Source organism: Diuraphis noxia, unplaced genomic scaffold (genome assembly GCF_037042655.1).
Source record: "Diuraphis noxia isolate RWA-SAM2 unplaced genomic scaffold, SU_Dnox_SAM2 contig0003, whole genome shotgun sequence".
NCBI classification, from domain to species: Eukaryota; Metazoa; Arthropoda; class Insecta; order Hemiptera; family Aphididae; genus Diuraphis; species Diuraphis noxia.
The window spans coordinates 46823184-46841154 of NW_028301713.1; the positions used below are offsets into that span (position 1 = coordinate 46823184).

Genomic DNA, 17971 nt, shown 5'->3' on the forward strand with positions numbered 1-17971 from the left:
CACTCAATTATTTTATATAACACATTACGTAAAACTGTCAAATAAGGGTATTTTATATTATTAATGCACGACATCATGTATCTTATTGTTTTGAACAATCCTTTAGTAGCATATGTGAGCATACATTCATGAAAACTGTACATGATTTTAGAACTTTAATAACTAAACTTATAACTTAAACTTGGATAAAAGTTTTGAGCTTACATGTAATTAATACGTAATAGTAAACACGGTGCTGCTTGAAATGTTAACTTTTCGTAAAATTGTGTTTAAATATGTATCAATTATAGTCTCATACCTACTCAATAAGAGTGTTTCTGTAATATTCTAAAATATAATCGAAAAACAATCTCTGTTAACCTTCAATATATTTTATTAAAACTAAAATCCAAAATTATCAAACATTATAGGCGAATAAAAAAACTAAAAAATTCAAACCATTATCAAATTTAATTGATTTGGTATAATATAATGTGTATTTTGAGTCATGTATTTAAAACATATTTTACATATTTAGTACTCTATTTTTTATAATTCAATAATATTATGCTATTATACTGCATACCTAGATACTATAAAATATAATAGTGCGTTAAAAATTAAAATTACAAAATAGCCATTTTCTTTTGTTGTGAATTAGAATTCGAAAAAAACACTTGTATTCATTCAGACTGGAAGAATAAATATCATAAATTTTTTTACGAGTTGAAGTTTTAGTAATTGTATAAGATGGGTTGATGGGTAACATAAATTTCAACTTATATACGAGAAATTATTTTCCTCGACGCTTACAATGAAGGGCTAAGAGCTGTTAAGCAATAATTTATGATTCAGGATTTTTCCAAAACAAACGTTATTCGCAGAAATATTAACAGTCATTCATTCATATCAACGGGTTTTAAAGTTAATCAAAGAATTATTTTTTGTAAATTTAATAATATTACGTATGCTATGATTTCACGGATATTTAAAATAACATCTTAAAAACTCAAACATTTAAGCATTAGCATTCTTGTTTTGATAAATTTAAAAGTTTTAAAAGGCATGTAATATGTTTAATTGCTAATAATTTAACATGGTTCGCTTATTTGTAAGTTATTCATAAAATGTTTATTTTAAGTGTAAAATGTTATATGTATTTAGCTTTAATTTTTACATAAATTACTTGGGCCCCACTGAAAATCTGATTTTGGAGAATAATTCTTTTAAAGAGATCTACAGTAGAATAATTATTATAATCTCTATTCTTTTTTGGTTTATTTAAACTTAAAATAAAAACTGTTTGTACTTTTTGTTTTTTAAAAATCTATAATAGCCTACTCTAAGAGTTTCTTAATGTAAATATTTTGAAAGCTTGATTATTAATTTCTATGAAATATAAACATTTAAATATCAAGTTTTTAAGTTTAGGTAAGAGGCACGTAAAGAAGACAAACATGACGATGCAACTTTTATATATATATATATATAGTTATTATTCATAGTATCTCGATTGTATTCTACAAACACAAAGTTTATTAATGAACAAGCATTAAAGATTACTCCAATAACAAAATGTTGATTAGTTTGCAATAAATTTAAGTTTTCTTAACTTATAACAGCCTGTGGCTACTAAATTATTATTTATATTTATATGAATATTTTTTTGAAAGTTTAAAATTAATTGTATCAGAATAATAATACTACAATTTTCAATTTTATGTCGGTGAGTTAAATTGAGGTGTACTTATAATTTTACCTATTTTAATATACTATATATATTATGTATAATAAGTACATGCACATTTTTAAAATTTAACTTAAAAATACTTATGACTAAAACAATGAATGTATTGTTTACTCTGGTTAATAATAATTTTACAAGTGCGTTTTGTTGTTTGAGGACGAAGATAACAATACTGAGTAACTGTTGAAAATTGCATTCATCGACATTTTAGACTATATAATAAATAGCAAACTATTTTTAAAAAATGTCCTTTGGACGAAGTTAAAAAAAAAAATCAACAGCATCGGCTACAGAATTTGCAGTGCCAAGTATTTTTGGAAAGTATGAATCAGTTCCATACTTGGCTCTATGCAAAAACAAACATATTTGCACAAAATCAGTCATTACATATCAGTGTATAAAACAGGGGAGAAACACAAGGAGACAACCCCCTCCCCCTACCGGAGCTCACCACATAGACGTACATTATTTCACATTTTTTTAAAGTAATATTTAACCTAATCATTCAGCTGCATGTATTGAAAATTCGATATAAATACCATTGCATAATTGATCACTTTGTAAATGATGTACGTAATTATAAAATAGTGTTTACAATTTTACATTTTGTAATTTAATAATAGTTTCACGGATCTTGCACATTTTTAGTAAATAATATTATACGTTTTTAAAGATAAGAGAAATCTAAAATTATGGTGATACATTTATTTTTAAAATATTTAATATGTATAGTGTATACATGTATATTGTATATTATATACCATTCCTAAATGGTACTTCGACATTAAGCACATGTAATGAATTCGATACTTCTATAATATTTAAAAATATACTTGATAAATGCTTGGTGTTGTATATTCAAATGGATGCTGCGCTCTTCAACAGATTATCACTCTGAATTCGTCACTGTATTAAAAGTATTCTTTGTAAACATTTATATATAATCATGAAGGTACATTAAAATGAAAACTGAATTTTAATACAATAACTATTGTGGCTTATACATATGAAACTAATTATTATAGCACAATTGGTTGTAATACAACAGTAACACGTATATTATATATACGTGTTTATAATGTATTATTTATGATAAATTCTAACTATTTTTTATCAAAAACATATAATTGAATCAGAATTGAGTTGATTAATTTTAATTGGGTTATCAGTTTCAAGTCACATGGAAAATTGTGTGCATTTGTATGATACAATAATGGGATGTATTAACATGGTATAAGTATAGGTATAGGGTTACCGGTTACCTACACTCAAATAAATTCCTAAATTGTGTTAGTACAAGAAATCATATTTCTATACTTTACTTTATCGAAAAATCAGAGATTGTCTAATACTTACAGTTATTTTTATATCTATTTTAAATATTGTTTTAAATAAAAATAAAAATAAATTATATTACGCATAATATCATTAGTACCTGAAAATACCATACAGGAAAAAATTGTATAACATGTTTTATCAAATAATTGTTGACTATTGAAATGTTAGTGATTAGCTACCAAATGACATAAGTCTTAATATGATATTAGTATGATTAGGCTGAGGTTGATTATAAAAATAATAGAAAAGCGTCGTTAAAAACTGTATAACGTTAATCTTAAAACATGGTTTTCTATACATTTTATTTAATATGAGTGAAAAAAAATTGAAATACATTAACATAAATAATTAAAACCTTCTATAAATACATTTTAAATGTTTCTTGTTAAAAAAATGGTGTAAAAAGAGGGAGTATTATATGATTTTATTTATAATTAAAAATTGTCAAGAAAAGAAAAAAGTAAAAGGTGATAGTTACGTAGAACAGTTATGAATACCATTCAAAGGAAAGTTTAAATCTTCTACTGATGGTAATTCCATTATTTTGGCAGACTTAATGGAATATAATAATATTATAATATATACCAATACAACAATAGCGTTGCTGTGGTAACGAAGCTGGTTTCTCACCTAAGGATCGAATCAAAAAAATCTTGACACTCCTACAAGCTTTGTGTGTTTCATCTGTTTAACCCCTCATTGTACATATCGGTTTTAATTTCACTGTTTTCCTTGGGTAGCTTACGTCTTTTCAGATGTACCACGCATCATTATATTATAATGTTACAACAATAACATCGAAACTAGATCAGCAGTGGATAATATATCTCATAGAAAACGAAATAATTTAAGAAAAATGTTATGTCAATTTATTTATGCTTAAACATAATTTATACGTAGATTAGACCGTTCGGATAAAATATACTTTGAGCTGAAAGCAGAATGTTATATTTTAATATAGTTTGTATTTGTATTCACTAATCGTTTATGTCCTTGACGAAACATCACGAAATGTTTTAAAGCAAAATTATGTTTTCATTAGATATATCATATCATAATCATAGAAAGAAAGAGAAAGAGGAGTGAGATAAAGAGAGAGAGAGAGAGAATGAGAGTAATATAATTCAGCGTGGACAATAGGTTCGCAAGTAAATAAGGATTATGAATGAATAATAATTCTATTATAAACACGTAATAACAACCGATGTTTCGAAGAAATTCTGAACATTTGGAATTCGGACGGATTTAGCATAGGTACTATTATATTGTACTTAGTTCTTAGTTGGGTATAAAACAACATGCTGGCGGCAATAATGCTAAATTTTCATTACGGAATGTGATTCTCAATGAGAATGGTGTATATTTGCGAGATTCAAGAATATTTTCGTTTTTAAGTTTACGAGGATAACGAATAGGTAATAAAATAATAGCGAATGAAAACAATACAAATACATATAACCGGCATTAGCGCCACCAAACAACACGTCAACACGCGTCACGATTGTATTTTATTATTGTAAAAATATCTGAAACGGAATGAAGTCTAATAACGTTTTTATTTTATTTTTCGAATTCATTGCATTCTGAATATTCGCAGCTTCCATACTCTTGGATGGAGACAGCTGTCCGTGACGTTCATCGAAAACCATCGTTATACAACACGCGTGAAACAAATTATAGTATTATACCGTAAAAATTTATATTATTCTTACTAACTGCACCGAATAATAATACACTCGGTCACGATGTCACCTATTTCTCGTCATCGACAGTTTTTTTTCTTTGCACGGAAAATCATGATTTTCTACCCCAGATGGTGTGCGGGTGTGACTGAATGGGTGGGACACTGTCGTATTTGAAGTTCGATCAAGTCAAGGGGGCATACAAAAACTTTTAATTAAACTATTCATGTGAAGTGCTCCACATTAATCAACCTTTTATATTTTGTTTTTGAACAGCAATATCAATTTTTTATTTTACTTAAAATTAATTTCACAATTTTACTATTATAGGTACGATAATAAATACATGTATAACAAACCAATGGCCAAGACTAGAGTGACAAGATTAGTTATAATAAAACGGGGACATATGAATAAATGTAGTACCCTATAGAAAAAACAAAAAAACATTTATTATTATTGTAAGTTATGTTTACACATCATGTTGCACCTATGTTATATTAATCAAGACATAAACATTTTTCAATTAACTATTAAATGTAGGTATGTAAATTTAATTTGATTTTACAAGTTTTTATAATTCATTTTGGTCCAAGACTACACTATAAAACTCATAACAATTGCACATTTACATTATTTGCTGGAATAGAAAACATGAATTGTCAAAGGTAATTCAGAATATTCGGTTCACTGCTGTCATAATTCTTACCTAAAAACTCTGTGCAAAATGTCATATCTTTATGTTTATTAAAAATTAAAGCCAACCAATTAAAATTGAAGACTATCTAAAGATCCGTCAATAAACATGAAGAAAACGGGAGATGTATTATAAATTATCAACTAATGTTATGCAAGTATGTACATGATAAATTGATAAAAAATTAATTCAGTGGCATATCGAAGTATCGATGATGATTTTCGGGACACCCTACCCGTGGTTCTTAAAGACAGAGGTGGGGTTGATTCCGACATTACTCCCTTAAATACGTCACTGTGTTGTATGGTGGGGTAGGTAACGAATCTTTTTCTTCCGGAAAACGTCCACGAGATCTCGAGCCGGGATTGCTATACTTGCTTTATAGCATGGCCGGACAGGATGTTAAATTATATAGAGGAGACGCCGAGACGGCGACTGACGGTCGTCGTGTACCACCGGAGAAGCAGCTGTGCACCGACCCATAAATAGCCTATCGGGCCTCATCAGCGCTAGATTAATTATAGCGGCGGCGGCGGTGGCGTCGGCTACCTCCGGCCCGCGTGTGCGCAGGCGATGAGGAAAAATGGCCACGACCCCGCACCCGCGCAGCGTTTTTTGTATACGTCGTCGCATAAAGGTTAACGATATTATTGTCATGTAGGTACAATTCGTCATAATAGTATTATACACTTCAATACGATCTTATTATAGAATGATTGCAGTCCAGCCGCGATGTCTGCATTTTCTCGTCGTGTGACGATGGCTGTAGTTGCACCGGTCAGCTGACATCGCGTGACGCTCTGCCATAGGCGGCACTTTGTAGAAACTTATGTGGGTGCAAACGTTTATGGTAATAACATTCACAAATCCATAGGGAAGTTGCCCCCCAGTACCCCCTTATATATAACTATTGCTACAACAAATGTAGATAGAAAAAAATTTCTTTATTAATAACTATTAATTGGGTCTCTGTATTTCAAATATGTACATGAATATGTAAAAATATTATTAAAAAACAATTTTTTATTTTGACATAAATAATATGATCTATTTTGAACCATATCGCTATTTAGTGACGAATTAGCTTCCTGCATTATTTAATTATTATTATTATTATTTTAACATTTAATCGCGGACTTAGATTTTAGTCCGTACAATTAATTGAGTAATCAGATATAAAATAATGAAATGATCCATGGTTATTTTTTATTATCAAAATTACATTATATCAGTATAATTGTTAACAATAAAATAATTAAAATATTTTTTACTGTTGTGATTGTCTATGTGTAGGTGCAAAATGATACTTTTGCCCCCTCAGAAAAATTGTCGTGGGTACAACTGCACCCTCATGCCCCCCCCCCTAGATGCCGCCTATGCGCTCTGCATTTCCTTTGTATTTGAACATTTTTTTCGATGGTATCTTTAAGCCCTTTTGATTAGGTATATTATAAATTACGATATTATTGTATTGCGTTTTATATGTCTGCCAATAGAGTACATCTAAAAGTTTTTTTTGAGATTTAAATTTAATCGACTAAAATCGTAGTGTACAATGTGGCGGAGCAGTGAATATCAAAGTATTTACCAAAAAGTTAAGACATAAAATAGATGACAATTTATATGTTTTGGTTTTAATAGATTAAATAAGTACCTATATGTATAAATATATTAAATATTATGAGCTATTAAATAGGAAGTTCTTAAACTGTGTACCCATTCACACGCATTAATTATAAAAACGCCATAATTTTATTGAGTAACAAAAGATTAACTAAGACACATAGTTAATGAACCATTCTCGAATAGTTATTGAATTTTGTCAAGTTTTCTCATAGATATATTTCTGATATTTTATGTTATCTATTGTAGTAGGTGACTGGGGAGAGTTTGTTGTGAATTATAACAATTTAAATTTTATTTGGTACCTCAAAGTTGAAGATGACAATTCATTAACCAAAAATTATATAGGTCAAGTCGTCTAGAATATCATAATTTACGTATAATACTAGATGGTGTATTTTGGGGAAGAACAAATTACTTTTAAATTATGTGCAACTCAAAGCAGTGTATTATAAATATATAAGTATGATAATAATAATACTTATATAACTTTATTATAGGTTAATAGACAATAGGTAATATTGTTATACATTATACATTTCACATTAAATCATATTCAGGTGCTTTGACAATATAAAGACATCAGTGATGCTATTTTTGGTAACTAACCCCTCATATGAACGGTATAAAAAATAGTTTTTTAATTCCCGTCACATTGTGTGAGACTACAATGTATATTATATACATTTTTGGACTTGGAAAAATGCCTCATCTACAGGTTATATATGGTAATTGTTGACAATATCAAACATACTTTATATGTTTTATATTGTACAAGGTTAGGAAAATAACATTAATTAAGAAACCATTTTAAGCTATACAAATACATATACGTATATTATATATAAACTTTTATATAATAATTATATATTAAATATACATTTTTATGCCAACATTTTTGAAGTTGTTGATTCTAATAAGATAAAAGTATATAACATAATACTCTTAATTTTACGTTTCCATTGTAAACCGTATATATTTGTTTTATATTAGGTATAATAATTATTAATTTTTAACATTTCTAGATAGATAATGCAGTATGTATCGATTCATAGGTACTATAATTAATAACTATTAATACATACCCATAATAATAGGTATGTATATTGAGTATTATAATTATATATTTATGTTTTTTATGTTTTTATATTTTCATTTTCATTTTTTTAACTTAAATTTATTATTGAGACCCATGTATGTTTAATGATACACCATATACCACGTTTTATATTATATATAAAATTTATGCCGTTAATCTTTATAAAAACAAAAACTAACACATAACTTTTAAACTTCATATAAATTTAAAAATATGGTACAATGTGAATAAAAATTACAATTCATATTACTAACTAAAACTTAAGTTATTGTATTTTATTTTAAAATTGAATAGTAATGTAAAATGCAATATGAAATGTACTATATTTATTAGTTCTATACATAGATAGATCTAAACAAAAACATTTTAAAATATGTTTATAATTTTTCTAAAGCGAAATAATGTTTATAAAAGTATTAACTTAAAATTCGAATATTTTTTATGATATTGCTATATTACCAAAATTAGTGCCTATCAATGAGATATTTTATTTACTTATTTTGTGTGATTTATATCTATCTATTTAAGTATAACTTAAATTATTAGTTTTCAATATGACGTGTGAAACAAATTTAAAAAACAAGTTGTAGTTTCCAATCGAAGTGAGGTTAATGATGTACATTTTGATAACGTTATATGCTTTATTTAGGTTTTTTTTAAATATAATTTTTAATATAAACTTCTAAATTGCTCTAAATATTCTATGTGATTTTTTCAATTAACTGAAAATTGTACATTAATGGCACCTTGTTTATTGGGGTCATTTTTTTATTTTCCTAGTAGCTTACAATATTGTGAGAAAAAGAAAAAAATGGTAATATTATAGTTTAAAAAAAATCATGATTATTCTCGTGTAAGGAGAGTTATATTTAAAATAATTCTTCAAATGCAACGATATTTATCATTGTTGTTATTATTATAATTTATTATAATAGCCGAGATAAGTGAAGCAAGACGGGTGGCCTGACAAACAGTTTCTGAATCATGACGTAGCTTTCGATTTTCAAACATATTTAAGATACGTTTTCCTTCATCAAATTTTACCTCCCTCCAATAGATTTTAATAACTTACTTTCTACATTAACGATAAATTCACATTTATTCATGTTTCCACTAACCGAGTTATTAGTAAACTAAATATTTAATGACGTAAATGTATCGTATGGTAAACAATTTTTTACCTTAAGTAGATGGAAATACTTAATATTACGCTATTAATACTTATTGTATAATTAAATTTTTTAACGCATAAGAAAACGAACTATTATATAGGTACATTAAGTTACAATAACTTTTATAGATAGAAAATAGTATGCAAATATTTACTAATAAATAAAAATTTTAATTAATTTATGCATTAAAAGCAGACAATAGTTACATTGTATTAGCTTATATCATTTTCTATAGTTTGCATTTATTCAGAAAGTATTTTTAATATTATACTTCGTAATTTTGCCATTATCTGAGTTGGATCACAGTTTAATATATAAAAAGAAATAAAATCAATATAAAAATTATGTAAATTGTGTTTTATATTTTGAGTGCTTTATTTAAACTATGATAAATAATTGTGATTTTCGATGAATAAAATACGTAACATAAATGTAGTACCTTGACGCTATTAACCAGTACCTAGGTACTACATTGTTGTTTAAAATATTATAGTTTATGTTTCATTGGTTCATTTAATAAATTGTACTATCGACCAATATAGGTAACAGCCTATTTTTTTATTATTATGCACTTACTTTACTGGGAACTAAATTAAGAAATCTGAGAAACTGTTTTGCTTTCTTTATTTTTTGAATAGCTTACCATGAAATGTTAACCTAGCTACTCCCAGAAGATTTTCCAACCAATTAGTATCTTTGTAATTCAATTTATAAATTTTTGTTAATTAAAGGATAATTCTTATTTTTACCCATTTTTTTTCATCAAAATTACTTATTTAATAACTGAATAATGTTAAGCCAGTACATTTTCACCAGCTTAGACAACAGATAGAAATCATTAGTAAACAAAATATTATTTAGCACAATGATTTTTATTCACTATTTTAATATTTTGAGTTATTAGTGTTACGATTTAAGTATACATTTTTGATAAGTGCTGTAATTTTTTAGTTAATTTAAAAAATACATACATAGGTATTTAGTGGTTATCGATCTGGATAAGGATAACTCATGAAAACCTGTTAAATACTTATTGTCAAGTGATAATTCATCATTTTATAATGCTATAGGTATGAGTATGATAATTAATTTTGATAGTCAAACAAAGTAATACTTGTGCCATGAAATATAATTAATTTTGTTTCTAGTATGACAAATTGTATTAAAAATAAAAACGAATCCTAACATTAATTGTCTAGCTACAAATAGTGAAATATGGTATTCAGCGGATTATTATCATTTATCCTGATGGTATTTATTTACATATTTAGTTGATGTACTTGTAATATTTATAGTAATTTATTATTCTTTTTATGATACAATTTATTGCTTAACTTGAAAATTAACTTTAAATTATGTTCAAGTACAATACAGTTAAATGTAATCAATATTATTTTATAGACGTATGAAAAGTTATGTGCAACGTGACATTCAAAATAAATAATTACATATTTTTAATACCCACCGATCGCAAAACAGAACATAATAATATGTAACAATAAATAAAAAATGTTATATACTATTAAAATTATTGTTTTATAATAGTTTTGTTTTTCAATAGTAAAATGTATTCCAATTCTGAATAATGAATATAGGGTTTATCATTATTATTACCTATATAATAAAGTACTATGAAACCACTGAAATCTCTTTATAACGGACCCTATACAAGACGGGAAACTCTTTAAAACAGAAAATCACAATGGTCTCATATATATAATCTATATTCCATATATGTATATTTTAGTTTTTTTTTAAACTGAATATCACAATTGGTTACTAGTTATTTTTATTTTCTATTTTTTCTAGTTACTTTACTAATAATTGATCACCATCAAATATTTTTTTTAAATTCAGTAGAGGAGAAACATTTTTTTTTGCAAGTAATTAATTACTGCTTAAATATTTAACCATCAATATGTGTTAATGCCATTATTATTTTTATGTCCAATTACATACAGAAACTAATCAATTAATTATTATTTTGTAATTAAAATGAATTTGTATTTGTATATGTTACAGTTCATTGGATCTCTGGATGTTCCCAGGCCTGTGAACCGAGTAGAAATAGTGGCAGCTATGAGACGGATTAGAGTAAGTGTTTTCTAGATGTTCCTAAAGACAGCCACTTCCATGATTTTAAAATTTCCATTAAAGTGGTCTAGTTTGAAACTTTTATTATTTTTTTTTTTCGTACGGTACGGCAGAGTCATTTTTCTTCAGATATTTACCATTGATTTGTCATTAGAGTTCATATTAATATAATAATTTTTTGATCGATCCATTTTAATTTATTGTTCTTTATTTATAGTATGAATTTAAAGCTAAAGGAATAAAGAAGAAAAAAGTATCCATAGAAGTTTCCGTCGAAGGGGTCCGAATTACTTTAAGAAAGAAAAAAAAGGTGAGTGAAATGTTTTTTTTTTATATTATTCATTTTTTATTAATCATATGAATTATTCAAAAGTATTTTAAATTATGTGTATTGTGTATATTTAAAACACCATTTTTCCGGCCTATAACTTTTTACATTATATTTATTTTAAAACAAACGAATCACATTTTAAATTTCGTTTGTTTTTCTGCTATTGAATCAGAAGATGCATAATTTCCATTAAAAAATCTCAGTAATCCTTATTTTTGGTGAGTAAGTTAATTATATTTTTTCATATGACCATGTATATTTAAAATGTATTTCAATAAAAAGCGTTATTGTTGACTAACTAATATGTTAATTGAATTTAGCGTATTATAGCTAAGAAATGAAATACCTTCTTAAAAATTAAAATGTAGAATATAATTTATGTATAATAGTATTTTACATAGGTTATAGCCGTTATAGGTATACCAGTCACCTTTTATTAATAATAATTTATTACATATGTGTTACATCTTTATTCCAATTAAAACTTTTTAACTCTAGAAGTTTCTTGTCATTTTTATTACAATAGACTTTTAAATAATACACAATATAGTATTATGGTATAACTTTAATTTATTTTGTTATATGTTATTTATGCGTTGTTACGCTACAAATTTAAATTTGTTTGATATTCATTGTATCTACTATTAAAGTAAATTTATTATTTAAAAAAAAATACATTTGAATTTATTGTAATTTAAACTTATCTAGTTAAACGTAATAATTATGATGGTTAATTATATGCTTATCATGGATATTGGATAGGTATTCAATTTAATTTTACTGTACAAATTGGGTATATAGAATAAAATAATACACTAACGTTACAGCCTAAACGTTTTACTAAGAATACTTATTACTACTTCGTATTACTCAGAAAACTGATGATTGCTTTTGTTCTTAAAAAGTATAGGGGTCGATGTTGAATGTAGAAATCAAGTAATTTAAATCGTTTTTTACCTTCAATCAAATTCTAAACTAGATCAATTAATATTCAAACGTGTTCCAATAGTATTGCATATTATAATTATCATCGAGTTTAAAAGAACAAAAACAAGTTAAACGATCCATAAATGATTAAATTTAATTATTTCCATACATTTTATAAGAATCTAATACAATGTTAAGAAGAAAATAAAAATAAACTATAAATACCGAAATCTTTTTGCAAATAACTTTTTGACCATCTTGCAACTATTATAAGTTATAGTTTTTTTTTGTTTTACAAAATCCCGATACTTAAATAATATTTTTTGGTGTTGTTATAGAAAAAACAATGGACGGACGAGAATAACCTGCTACTAATGCAACATCCTATTTATAGGTAAGCTGTTAAGTCTGTCATACATCAAAGTACGCGGTGGGTTTAAAAGTCTCAGATGAAAACTGTTTGTTCACATTTAAACAGCTAATTTGAACTTTTTTTCACAAAACCGTGAACTTATTAGTGGTTTTGTTCAATTGTGTTCATATGAAATTATTGTTTTGGATTTTAGAATATTTTACGTTTCTCACGATTCTCAAGACATGAAAATATTCAGTTACATAGCTAGAGATGGTTCCACCAACGTGTTCAAGTGTAATGTGTTCAAGGCAAATAAAAAGGTATGCACTATTTATTTTATAAAGATATATTATATTATTACATAGAAAAAATTTAAATAAATATCATACCAAAATTATTCGTGTATGAATAAGATTGAATGAAGTTTGTATGGATCTGTTTTTGGCGCAAGTTGTAATGAAAACGCAAAAAAAATGTAATATATATATATCATTCATATATTCATATTATACAGTCTATTCAAAAAAAATCCATTTCATCCGTCCTTGTACTAGGAAAATCCGATGAAGTCTACTTTGCGCACGTGTTCGAGTATGCTATATCTTTGTGACGTTTTCATATTATTATTCGTAGGCGTGGTTATAATTTTCAAAAAAAGAATGTGACAGTTTTTGTCATATTTAATCAATTTATAATACGATAAAATATGAGCAAAATTAATTTGGCATTGGTACGTTTTTGATTGTTATACCTATAGAATATTCGAAAAAAACTTTTTTTGGTATAGTTATGTCATCGAAGATATCAAAACTTTTTTTTCATTATTAGTTCGTATAATATTGTAGTAGAATTACATTTTCTATTTGTTAAAATTTATTTTGAATACGTTTTTATTTTAATTTTTAAATAATACAATCACGGTGCAAAGACCTCATTACGCGTACTTATAACACACGTCGCCAAATATTGTGTATTTTACGTGAGTGATTGACGATCAAAGAGATTTATAGTGGTAATCCTTTCGTAATAACTATTGAACTAAGAGATAATCGTTAAATTTTGTTTGTATACATACTCATATACACGCACAATACTTTTGCTTATGAATAAATATCTATAATATACAACTTATCTACTGGTTATGTTTTCATGATTTAACGAAAAATTCATCGTATCTTAATCGTACCTATATCATAAGCGCACAAGTTGAAAAAATGATTAAATTAATATTTTGCTGGTAATATATTATTTTTAATTATTGAAATGTATTTAATAGAAAAATGTTATGTATTGACAGTTAAACTTTTCGTTTTGAATCGACAATATATTTTTACAAGCTAAAAATAGATTTCAATTATTATAATCCTCTATGAGCTTTAATTTTAATATTTCTTTTAATGTATAATAATATTAAAATATCATCCAAGTATTTTATTGAATACAAATCTAAAATATCTAAAATTGATCAAAAAAATCAATCTTATTTTTACATTTTTTTTAGAGTGAAAGGTTCAAGTTTAAATTTGAAATATACAAGGACATAAACTGTTTAAAAAAAACGGTTATAATCAAAACACAGATGGTTAAAAATAGTTCGGTAATATATGTATTTTTCCCTAAGGAAACGAAAACCTTGGTGACATTTGCTGATTGATGCATCGTTGTGCACTTTTCTCCTTTGTCATATCAACTACACCATGTGTGTCAAAAATCACTTAACAGTTTAAGCGTTTTTGTGATAAATCGACTAAAAATCAAAACTTGTTGTTCCAGTTTTATTACATATAGGTTATAGTTGAATACAATGAGACATTTTTCAATACCATATTTAAAATAGTAGGTCTACATTTTCGAAAAAAACTTACATTCATTCTTAAATAAATATAAGAGTTAAAATAGTGCATTATGCATTAAAATAAAATTACCTTGTACTTATGAGATTCACATTCTATATTATTTTTATTTTAATAAAAATCTATAAAAATATTTCATATTTCATAAATAGTTCAATAACACTAGTACTACCAAAACTATATTGTAATATAGATGGAAAAAATAAGGTGTATAATCGTATTCAGTGTAAGAATACAAAAAATGTGTTTAATTGGCTATATAACCAAATCTTGATTTATAAATATATTTAGGTAATTTCTAGAATTCTGATCTCAATAATGTGTCCATAAACAATATTTCACTGAAAATTAAATCCGTATAAAATAAAATAGGTACCTACTGCAAATTAAAAATCATGTGAACTAATTATAGGAGACAAAGGTTATTTAATTTTTCGTCGTTTTCTTTGGCTTCATTCAAATATAATTACCGCTATGTTACTGTAATAGTATAATAAATTATGTAAGGTTCCACGGACGAATCATCATGTATTCATATTACTATTATAAAGTATAATATAGTAGTTTATGCACGATACATTTTATGTGGTCTAGTGGACATTGGGTGCAGTAAATTCAACACTTCATATTTTCTTATTTCCTGGTGTTCTACGCATGAAATACAATTTAACCGAGAATCGTCGAAACAATACGGTAAATTTACTATGGCTTATCAATGCAAATGATAAATTTTGAGTGAAATATAACAAACACGTATCAATTAAATGAATGTCCTTTGACGCGATCTCGCATTCAGCACAACGTCCAATTAAATAATGATTAATATAACATATTATTATAACACACACGCACACATGTACAAACGCGCACACACACCCACACACACCAGTAGTCCAGTCTTGTAAAGCATAGTCGACAAATTATTTGTATATCATAGCATATTATTAAAAATAACACGTATTATAAGATAACTTTGTATTCTTCAATTTATAATAACTATTAATGCTTAAAATTTAATCTTTTAAGATATTATTTTTAAGATTGAGTGTAAAATATTAAAAACAATTTTTCCTGTTTCATTACAAATCATCTTTATTCTTCGAGTTAAAGTATTTAGTACTTTTGCTACGAATAAGAAATGGTAGAAAAAAAACATAATTACCCACTCAGAATCTATACCTTTCGATAGCTCGTCTCGAACACCGTATTATCAACATTCTATTCGTATGCAAACGAATGAATGAAGTATTAACTTTTCGAATACTTTACTGGCACACGCACGCAGTGTTGCCTGTCTTAAGTCAACATAATATTATATTATACGTGTGATCCGTTTATGAAGTACCTATACGTACACTGCAATACATACTATTATAATATTATAGTAATGTGGACATTGACAAACAGGCACGGCGCGCGCCGGATTGCCGACAGGCAACGTAATTAGGCATAGCGCCAGGGATCTGACGCGCGGGATCTCTCGTCGGTGGACGGGTCGGGCGGGGGAGGAGTCCGTCTGGGGGCCCCCCGGCCGTCAGATAGCGTCGGGACGCGACGGCCGACCAACGTACACGTTCGCACGCGTAAGACGCACACGCACGCACCCTATAACAGTGTACAAGAATGAGCGCGCGCGCGCTCGCGACGAGAACGCTACGGCGAGAATCAAAAAGATTATAATATAATCACTCGCGCGCGCGTATTCGCGCGATTAAGGTTTTTTCGGCGTTCCTCGCGCGTGCACCATAATAATATCATAACTTCGTATTACGCTGAAAAAGTCTCGCCCGTCACGCGTAGATACATGGTTATCATGAGGAAAACCGTAAACGCGCCATCGCCGCCGAACCCGGAACATCCGCGGCAAGTGCCCAGGAAAAAACTGTCGTTTCGGGAACCCGAGGTGGTGCCTCGGGGCAAGCCTCGGGTGGTGCTGAACAGAGCTGATGAATTCGAACTAGACGAAGAACTTCAGGTAATAACGACGACGACGACGACGACGACATACCACTCATTCCCGAATCTCTTTATTCCCCGATCCGATGTAGTTCATTATTGTTACAGTTACAATATTGCTTTAAACGCATTTTGTTTTTTAAGTGTGGTCTTGTTTTTCTTGTCGTTTTTTTTTTTTTAGAAAATGCATTATACGTCGTGCTTGTGCGTGTTTCAGAGCCAAGCGATGCGAGTGGTGCGGACGGTTGGCCAAGCGTTCGAAGTGTGCCACAGAGTGAATCCGTCTGAAGACGGCGGTGACAGGAACGAAGAGGACAGGACGTCGTTCAGACATCGCGACGACGACGACGACGACGACGAATGCGACGAAGACGATGAAGATCCCCGAGGAGAAGATTCGGGCGATGAAGATGACGAGGCGGACGACGGTTCCATGTCGAAACGAGGTAATAGCGATCATTGTGAAAATACATTGTTTTAGACGTATTTCGATATAAATAATAATAACATAAATGCACAAATCGTTACGAGACGTTGGAAAAACTGCACGCAGACGGGTTTTTCGGCGTTTTGCAAGAAAACTGTCATTGTCACCACGTTAAATTTAGACGTCCGGATCTCCGTTTTGGGACAACATCCAAATGTTTTACCGGGTCTGTTTCTACTTTTTTTTCTCGTTCGTTCGTTATTCGTTTTTAAACGAACAGGCTTTACACAAGAACCGTCTTTAACGATACCTACTGTTTAAAATAATTGTAACTCGAGCGACTTATATGCACCTATAGTCGGGTATACAATGTACATATATACTAAGTATGTTGCTTTCTACCGTAAACACGTCTTGCCAATGCGCATTGGTTACCCTTTAACATATTTTTAACGTGACCTATGCGCTTGAAATACGTTAATTTATTGCCTAAACAATTCCAGCATAGGTTCTCTTTATCTTTTTGTTCGTTTCGCCTTTTCCCTTCTAATATTTACGCCGTCTGCTGTGTACATGTATTTATACACAACGAATGGAACACCCGATATTTATAGTATAATATAGATTATAGATTATACACTGTTTTAAAAATATTAATGGATTAACACGAATGAGTAAAAACATTTCTATA

General features: G+C 28.0%; 1 protein-coding gene across 3 annotated transcripts in view; it reads left to right on the forward strand.

Moving 5' to 3' along the window:
- LOC107166518 (carboxyl-terminal PDZ ligand of neuronal nitric oxide synthase protein) overlaps positions 1 to 17971 on the forward strand; it is a 52918-nt gene that overhangs the window by 26324 nt on the left and 8623 nt on the right. The window contains exons 2-6 of one of the 3 annotated variants that reach the window (XM_015515215.2): positions 11360 to 11431; positions 11649 to 11741; positions 13028 to 13083; positions 13256 to 13364; positions 17071 to 17299. In XM_015515215.2, the coding sequence (XP_015370701.2) occupies positions 11360 to 11431; positions 11649 to 11741; positions 13028 to 13083; positions 13256 to 13364; positions 17071 to 17299 (559 nt within the window). Of the gene's footprint in view, positions 1 to 11359; positions 11432 to 11648; positions 11742 to 13025; positions 13084 to 13255; positions 13365 to 16489; positions 16873 to 17070; positions 17300 to 17971 lie in introns of those variants that run through there. The other 2 variants (XM_015515217.2, XM_015515216.2) reach the window with 2 other exon arrangements.